At 41.9% G+C, this 8890-nt stretch overlaps 1 protein-coding gene across 1 annotated transcript; it reads left to right on the top strand.

Annotated features, from left to right (window-relative positions):
• Window positions 1-207: 207 nt before the first annotated feature.
• On the top strand, window positions 208-7394 carry SMIM9 (small integral membrane protein 9). The gene is made up of 3 exons (XM_019019126.3): window positions 208-442; window positions 1500-1629; window positions 7344-7394. The coding sequence occupies exons 1-3, from the start codon at window positions 301-303 to the stop codon at window positions 7369-7371; spliced, it is 300 nt and encodes a 99-aa protein (XP_018874671.1). The 5' UTR covers window positions 208-300; the 3' UTR covers window positions 7372-7394.
• The last annotated feature ends 1496 nt before the right edge of the window (window positions 7395-8890 follow it).

Below are 8890 nucleotides of genomic sequence, written 5' to 3'. Positions count from 1 at the left end.
TCAGGTGTAGGAGGGAATGTCAGGTATCTGACCTGATAGAGCATAGTCAGGTTTTGTTTTGTTTTCTTGGAGGGGATATATTTTGCTTTGGAAACTGACCATTTTCAGGAGTCACCTGTGTAAGTCAGTCAATTGTCCTTATGTTCGTGATGGTGAGAAGATTTTTGGAATATGAACTAAACCATCATTGTCTAACTTTTCAGACAGTTTCTGTGGAAAGACCTACGGACAAAGACATCTCTCCTTGGCAGAGTGAGCTAGGATTACCAGCTCTTCAGCCGCAGCTGAAGGCAGGAGTCCATGGAACCCCAGAAGCTGCTGATAATTGGATTTCTGCTATGCTCTCTAACTTGCCTCTTGTTGGAGACAGTAGCTTCCTCTCCTTCGCCTTTGTCTGCCTTGGGAATACAAGAAAAAACAGGATCGAAACCACGCTCAGGGGGTGTGTTTGCTGTTAGGATGAATGTTTCTTTCTTCATAGGACTTAAGATTCATGTTTCAGGTCAGGTAAAATGAATTTCATGTTTAAAAAGAATGTTCATAGGAAAGCAAACTATTCTGGTTTGGTTCAATTTAGTTCAACAAGCATTAACCTACCTACTACGTACCAAGCCCTTTTCTGAACTACATGGATTAGGAATTGAACAGCCTCTGTTATGAAGGAGCTCACAGATAGGCAGACAAAGCCATAGATGCCAACCTTCCATGGAGTATGATCAATGCTCCCAGGGGACAAGGGGATAATTTAAATTGTTTTGGGGGAGGGGTCAGGAAAGACTTGACAAAGGAGGTGAAATTGAAAATAAACCTGATGGTCCACTGATCCACAATCTAGGTTCCAACATGCACACACATGCTATTCAAGTGTCTTGCTGGTTAGTGGTGAATCCTCTCAACTCCATGCTGCAGACACTTTCATTTTCCCCTCCTTCTTTCTTCAGGGTCAAAGCACTGTACCTTCCTCCCCCAGTTGCTAATGAAAAGACCCAACATCCCCAGCCTTACATTGATCAGCAAACTCCCCTTAGAGGTCCTTCTTCCAGTGGCCCTGGCCCCTTTCTCCTCTGCTCTTAGGGCTGGTGGCCTTCTCCTTTCTCTTCCTGGGATACTCCCTCTCCTCAGCCTCCTGCAGGACTCCCAGATATACTCTAGGCAACAACACTTTAGTAAAGACTTTCTTGTTATCAAGTCATGCTTCTCTTTCAAAAAGTACCCAATATACTCAAAACAACCCTTAAGATATCCGAAACAACAATTATTGTTCCTATTTGACTTACAAGGAGGCAAAAATTATATCCATCTCAGGATACTTTAAAAACAAAATGTTTGCCCTTTGAACATCTTACAGCCAGCACAGCAAAGTAGTTTAGAATATGGGCTCTGGACAACTGTAAGAACATGATATCTGGGACAACTATTTGAACTCGAATTTGGATTCAAACGCCAGCCCTATCATTTACTTGACCTCTCCTCAATGAATGTCTATGCTCTTTCTGCAGGTAATCACAGGTCCCGGCTGAACAACTTCAGGGATTACTTATGGCAACTTATCAAGAGTGCCTTACCTCCAGCAGCCATTGTTGCTTTTCTTCTCACCTCAGCACTAATGGGGATCCTCTGCTGCTTCACGTAAGCTTCTGTGGGAAGAAGAGACAGGGAGGAGAGAGGGAACGTGAAGGGGGGTGGGAACAGAAACAGGTTGCTCACCAGCCTGCATATCTGTAATTAAGGGAAAGTTTTAAGAAATTCAATTCTGGGAGGAAAACTGTGAAAGGTCATGCAACCCCCTTTTAAAATGTCTACTTTCTCTTTTACTTCCTCCAACTTGCTCCATTTGTTACCAGTGACTGACAGGTCACATTTAATGACTAGTGTTTCCAATGGTCATTTCTTTTATCAACTTTATTAACTCCTAATTTTTCTTCCCTGTGGCTCAAGAACTATACATAGAAAACAAATAATTAGCTGTGCTCTCAATTTCCTGAAAATTTACCATAATATTTATCTACATAAATCATATGAAGCCAAAAGAATCCTGAGGAAAACAAAATAGTTGAGCTAAATTTTGTTAATTCAGTCAGTATTTACCAACAAATGACTACTTGCTTGTCTCTGTGCTTGTTGCTAGAAAGGCAGAGAAAGAAGACAATTAAAAATTACAAATTGGTAGGTCATAGATATTGTGGGAGACAGAGTCCAAGTGGGGAGACCTATGAAAGTGATCAACAAAGGTGTTAAAGAGATGAGGTCAGGAAATAGTTGGCCAGTTTGCAAGAGGAACTAAAAGGGAATAGAGAATAGAAATGGGGGGTCCTGCAGAGCTCAAAAATCTAATAAAAGCGGCTGAGGATAAAGATCAGATTAAGGGTGTGGCATCACCTATGGCTCCTGTAACCTCAAAATGATCACAGGATCAAGAACTGTGTCTAGGAAGCAACCTTGGATGTGGTTACTGGCACATGGAACTGATTGGAGGCAAATAGATTAGAAGTCAGCTAAGCTTTTGAGAGAAGCTTATTGCCAGAGAAACCATAAGCCAGAACTAAATGAGCCATCAGTTGTAAACAATAGTTAGGCCTCCAACCTTCCATGAAAAAGAAGGACACCAGCTTCGAAGATCCCAACATTTGCTTCAGATGCAGCCATAGAGAATAATGGATCAGTACAGCCTCCCAGAGAATGGACAATGGGCCACAGAGTCACCCTTTGAAAGCAGGATTTGGGCCTAATCCATGCCTACCCACCAGGACTCCAGGATTGCCACAGAGCAGTGACTGCTGTGTGTCTCTCATTCTTCCTATTTCCAAATGGGAATGTTTATGGTGCTTATCCTCTTCCTGTTCCATCATTATTCTGGGGTGTGGAGATCAGGAGCATATAACTCGTTTTAGTTCATAGGTCACCCAAGCAGAGCCACCCTCAGACTTGAGAGAACTAAGCATCACCCAGATACTCTGGACTTTGAACTGGACACAGTGATGAGTGTGATTTAGTACTGAGGAAAGGGTTTGCCACAAGTCAGGTATTCTGAAACTAGACAGGGAGACCGGAATTTGGCATTCAGAGTATAATTAATGATCAATGCCTGTGGAAGATAGGGGGTGGAAGGGAGAAATCAAACTGTCTTGCAAGCCCAACAAAGACTCAGTCGGCCCCATCAGGGTTGTCCCACATGGCTGAAATGGCTGGACCTCTCTAACCCCACCTCAGTCATTCACTGGATGTGGGCTGCCCCCAGAAAGTACATGGAAGCTCTCTGCAGCTGAGGCAGACTCTGAATGAGCTGGCAGGTAGAGGCTTTCTGCTGACAACACTCTCAGCAGCTAGGGAAATAAGGCCTTTCTCAAGCGGAAATATGGGTGGAATATTTCCATATGCATGACAGGGTGGCTGTGTTCCACGTATGAAAGGAAAAGTGAAACAGATACTGGGTGATAAGAAAGACAGACTGTAACAGAGACTGGCTATATGTTCAGCAATCCTGTTCCTTCTTCCCCAAGCACAGAGTAACATTATATTCTCAACCTTCCTTCCAGTTAGGCTGGGACTACAGTACTGAGATTTGGCCAGTTAAATACGAGCAAAAGGAATGTATGACATTTCCAGGCCTAGCCGTAAAATGTCTTGCACATGTGTCCATGCTGCCTCTCTCTTTCACATATGCATGGCTTCAACTGAAGGACTCTAAGATGGTGAAGCCACATGATGGAAGGAGCTGGGATCCCTGAATCACCTCGTGGAGGAGAACTTAACTTACATCAGAATGAGGCATGAGTGAAGGATCAATTTTATTGTGTTAAGCTACTAAGATCTCAGGATTGTTTGTTATAGCAGCTGAATATCCCTGACTAGTATACCTAGCAACCAACCAAGGGAGCTGGAACTCAAATCAAGATATGTCTGGTTCCACATCTTTGAAGTCATTGTTACTCAAACTGTGGTCGGCAGGTCAGCTGCATCAAAAGCATCTGAAGTATTGGTTAATTAATATTCAGAGGGACTTCTGTGAAGATAAAGCAGGCAATATGCCAAGAAAAAGAATTCCTTCTTTGAAGTAGATGGCTTAACCTGAATAGAAAAGCCAATAAGCCCTTGCTGGGAACAAGCAAGCTAACTAGTGAAAGAAACATTTCTGGACCCAATTGGGCACCAAGTAGAAGCCTAACAGATAAATTTGAATGAATAAGCATATAGGCAAGCCATATTTTTAAGAAGCAGTTCGTTGAGGCAAGAAGGTAAAGTCTGAAACTTCTTTATGCTCAGACCTACATCTGCTGCTCTCACTTGACTGGAAAGAAGTAAAGGCTACAAGAGCTCACACATACCTCAGCATCATGAAGAGAATTTGTTAGTCCAAAGTATAGCACTGGACTTGTGCACATCTCCTGTAAATAACTGGTCCAGTAAGAGTTTACCTCATTCAACAGGAAACAGCACCAGATCTATGCAGAGTTACTGTATGGAAAACACAAGAAACGTATAAGCAAGAAATGGCAGATGAGGAATACTCACTAGAAAAATATCTCAGGGCAGATAAAAACCATGTACTAACATATTGCCATAAATTCAAAACATTTGATACAAAATATAAAATAATAGCTAAGGTCGGGCATGGTGGCACATGCCTATAATCCCAGCACTTTCAGAGGCTGAGGCAGGAGGATTGCTTAAGGCCAGGAGTTTGAGACCAGCCTAGGAACATAGCAAGACCTCATCTCAATAATAATAATAATAAATGCTATATGCAGAAATACAACAGGGCAGATAAGGTATACCAAAACAAAAGAAGAAGATGAAAATTAGTTGGAAAATCCCAAGAAAAATGTAAAAGACAAAAAGTAAAACTATCACCAAAATGAGGAAGCATGAAGAAAAAGAGACATTGGTGCAAAATATGAAAGAAAATATGGAAAATAGGATTATATAGTAAACAGTTTGGTGAAAATAAGATTAGAGAAGAAATGGTAGATGCAGGAGGCACAGAATGATTTCTTTGATGAAGAGAACCAAAATAATCCAACAGAAGAAAAAGTTATAATTTTTTCTTTTTTTTTATTGTTACTATACTTTAAGTTTTAGGGTACATGTGCACAACGTGCAGGTTTGTTACATATGTATACATGTGCCATGTTGGTGTGCTGCACCCACTAACTCGTCATCTACCATTAGGTATATCTCCTAATGCTATCCCTCCCCCCTCCCCCCACCCCACAACAGTCCCCGGTGTGTGATGTTCCCCTTCCTGTGTCCATGTGTTCTCATTGTTCAATTCCCACCTATGAGTGAGAACATGCAGTGTTTGGTTTTTTGTCCTTGCGATAGTTTGCTGAGAATGATAGTTTCCAGCTTCATCCATGTCCCTACAAAGGACATGAACTCATCATTTTTTATGGCTGCATAGTATTCCATGGTGTATATGTGCCATGTTTTCTTAATCCAGTCTATCATTGTTGGACATTTGGGTTGGTTCCAAGTCTTTGCTATTGTGAATAGTGCCGCAATAAACATACGTGTGCATGTGTCTTTATAGCAGCATGATTTATAATCCTTTGGGTATATACCCAGTAATGGGATGGCTGGGTCAAATGGTATTTCTAGTTCTAGATCCCTGAGGAATCGCGACACCGATTTCCACAATGGTTGAACTAGTTTACAGTCCCACCAACAGTGTAAAAGCGTTCCTATTTCTCCACATCCTCTCCAGCACCTGTTGTTTCCTGACTTTTTTTTTTTTTTTTTTTTTTTGAGGTGAAGTCTCAGTCTGTCACCCAGGCTGGAGTGCAGTGGCACCATCTCAGCTCCCTGCAACCTCTGCTTCCCGGGTTGAATCGATTCTCCTGCCTCAGCCTCCTGAGTAGCTGGGATTACAGGCACGCGTCACCACGCCCAGCCAGCTGATTTTTGTATTTTTTGTAGAGACGGGGTTTCACCATGTTGGTCAGGCTGGTCTTGAACTCCTGATCTCGTGATCCACCCGCCTCGGCCTCCCAAAGTGCTGGGATTACAGGCGTGAGTCACCGCGCCCGGCCAAGTTATAATTTTTTAAGTGTTGCAGAAATTAAAGAAGACTGGAGTCTGTGGTCATAAAGGACACATCAAGTCCCAGGAAAAATTGGGACTTGCTACTGGGCACATAGTAGACTCTCAGTAATACTTGTTGATTTTTAATTAAGACATTTCACAGTGAGGATTGCACACAGCCTCTCTGTGCCTCATTCTTCCTCCTCTATACTCACCTGTGTATACCATTAGCTGCAGCTGTAATGAAGGCTTAAGCTAGCTGCTTATTACCTGAGGCACATGGAAGCTTGGCTAATCTCCCAGCATTCCAGAAGCAGAGGTGGAAATCAGGAGGACTGACAGGCTCTAACAAGTCCACAAAGATATGTGTACAAGGAATTTTTAGTATGGTTTACGATAGTGAAGAAATGAAAACTTAAATGTCCATCAGTCTGGGGCTAGCTAAAGAAAGTATTGCACATTCATACAATGAGTACTAAGGATAATTACACAGAAACATATTCATGAAATATCATTGAGTGGAAAAAGCAGATTATAACAGAAGATACATAGTTTAGTCTAATTTCTTATTAAAAACTAATTGTATAGGGGGAAAGCCTCTAAGAACCTAACGGAAGTATTAGACATTGGTTATCTCCTTGTGGTAGTGAATAGGTTGTTTTATTACTATTGGCGGTGGTGTTAACTTTTGTTTTTCCTGTCTAATTGCACTTTCTGGTCTTTCTTTTTTCTTTTTTTTTTTTTTTTGAGACAGAGTCTCGCTCTGTCGCCCAGGTTGGAGTGCAGTGGCACGATCTCGGCTCACTGCAAGCTCTGCCTCCCGGGTTCACGCCATTCTCCTGCCTCAGCCTCCCGAGTAGCTGGGACTACAGGCACCCGCCACCACGCCAGGCTAATTTTTTTGTATTTTTAGTAGAGACGGGGTTTCACCGTGTTAGCCAGGATGGTCTTGATCTCCTGACCTCGTGATCCACCTGCCTCGGCCTCCCAAAGTGCTGGAATTACAGGTGTGAGCCACTGCGCCCGGCCCACTTTCTGATCTTTCTACAATGAGCTGTATTGTTTGATCAGTTCATTTTTAAAAAGATACTTTAAAAACGAAAGAAGAAAAACTACCTAACCATACTTATACCACTACCTCCAAGCCCTACTGTACTGGAAACACATTCTTATTCTGCTTTTTCATCAAAGTATTTTGTTTGTATGGAATTATTTGGTTCATATTAAGAGAAAAACTGGTGTAAAATCCAATCTTTGAAAAGGTGATATAATTACATAGCAACTCCGTGCAGAGCATTCACCATTTTATCTTCCTTTCCCAGCATTCTTGTAGTTGATCCAGTCCACTGAAGAACTAGAAGATTCAATAGGGCAAGTGTGGTCTCTCCAGTTGGACTCCAAAAGAGTGGGGCATTTGCTATCTGCTTAAAATGAGGAAGTATCTATCAGTTAAAATTAAATTGTCTTCCAACTTGAATTATCCTTTGCCTTCATTTTCTCCTTCAAAAGTTGCAATTTTAAAATGTGAATATCCTTATTACTGTTTTGGTTATAATAGTAATACATATTTATTGCAAAAAAAATTTGAGAAATACGGAGAAAAGAATAAGTTTCCATAATTCTAGCAACCAGAAATAAACATCATTAACATCTTGATGTACCTCCCTTCAATTTTTTTCTATATATGTATTACAAGTTTTCCAAAGTCTGTTAGAAGTCTGTTCAAAGACTTCTAAGAACTTTTAACAGGCTAATACTAATCTCCAAAAGGGAGTATAATATATAGCATTTCCCAAACTAATTTAAACATGAGCTTTTTTTTTTAATGTAGTGGACATGACATAAGTCATTTAACGACCTCTCCATATAATAATTATTTAAGGTATTTCTATTTATTCACTATTATAAATGTAATACAGGTAATATTATTAAAAATTATTGGCTGGGTGCGGTGGCTCATGCCTGTAATCCCAACATTTTGGGAGGCCGAGGCGGGTGGATCACCTGAGGTCAGGAGTTTGAGACCAGCCTGGCCAACATGGTGAAACCCCATCTCTACTAAAAATGCAAAAATTAGCTGGCCATGGTGGTGCGCCCCTGTGATCCCAGCTACCCAGGAGGCTGAGGTGGGAGACTTGCTTGAATCCGGGAGGCGGAGGCTGCAGTGAGCTGAGATAGTGCCATTGCACTCCAGCCTGGGTGACAGAGCAAGACCCCGTCACAAAAAAATATTTGCTTTTCCTTTTTGCTGTTCTGAGTTTGAAATCATTCATTCAACAGACACTTGTTGATCACCTACTGTGAACCAGACACTGAACAGGTAACAAACAGACGGGGTCTTGCTCTGTCACCCAGGCTGGAGTGCAATGGTGCTATCTAACCCCAGCTCTTGTGGAGCCACCATGCTAATGTGAAGATTCAGAGAAACCAGATTAAGCGAGGGGCAGAGTAGATATTGTGAGCCATTGAAAGGATTTAGGCTCTTCCTTGGGGCCATAGTGGGGGCCAACAGAAGGTTTAGATCGGAGGAGGGATGTGAAGGGAGAGCAGATGGGATTTGATTAGGATTTGGATGAGATGAGAGAGAGAATGAGGCTTCAAGCATGCCTCCGAGGTTTTTGGCCCGAGCAAATGAAAGAATGGGGTTGTCATTTATTGAGCTAGAGAAAACTGCAGGAGGTTAGGAATTTACTACAGAGAAAATGCAAAGAGAAAGAAAAACTGAAGTGAAATTCTAATTGATGCTGAGGTGAGATCCAGTGGGCTGCCACATGGCCTGTCATGTGGCCTGCTGTGGCAAGCCAAGGTGAACTCAGAAAAGACTCGGAGTTTTGTCTAAGTCCAATGTTTCCTTTTTGACTGTCTTTCT

Source organism: Gorilla gorilla, chromosome X (genome assembly GCF_029281585.2).
Source record: "Gorilla gorilla gorilla isolate KB3781 chromosome X, NHGRI_mGorGor1-v2.1_pri, whole genome shotgun sequence".
Taxonomy (NCBI): Eukaryota; Metazoa; Chordata; class Mammalia; order Primates; family Hominidae; genus Gorilla; species Gorilla gorilla.
This window is presented reverse-complemented; position numbering and strand designations above follow the sequence as displayed.

Coding starts and splice junctions, on each gene's coding strand:
- SMIM9 (XM_019019126.3), top strand. CDS start 301: ATGGAACCCCAGAAGCTGCTGATAATTGGATTTCTGCTATGCTCTCTA. Junction 443..1,499: donor ATCGAAACCACGCTCAGGGG/GTGTGTTTGCTG, acceptor CTCTTTCTGCAG/GTAATCACAGGTCCCGGCTG. Junction 1,630..7,343: donor GGGATCCTCTGCTGCTTCAC/GTAAGCTTCTGT, acceptor TTCCTTTCCCAG/CATTCTTGTAGTTGATCCAG.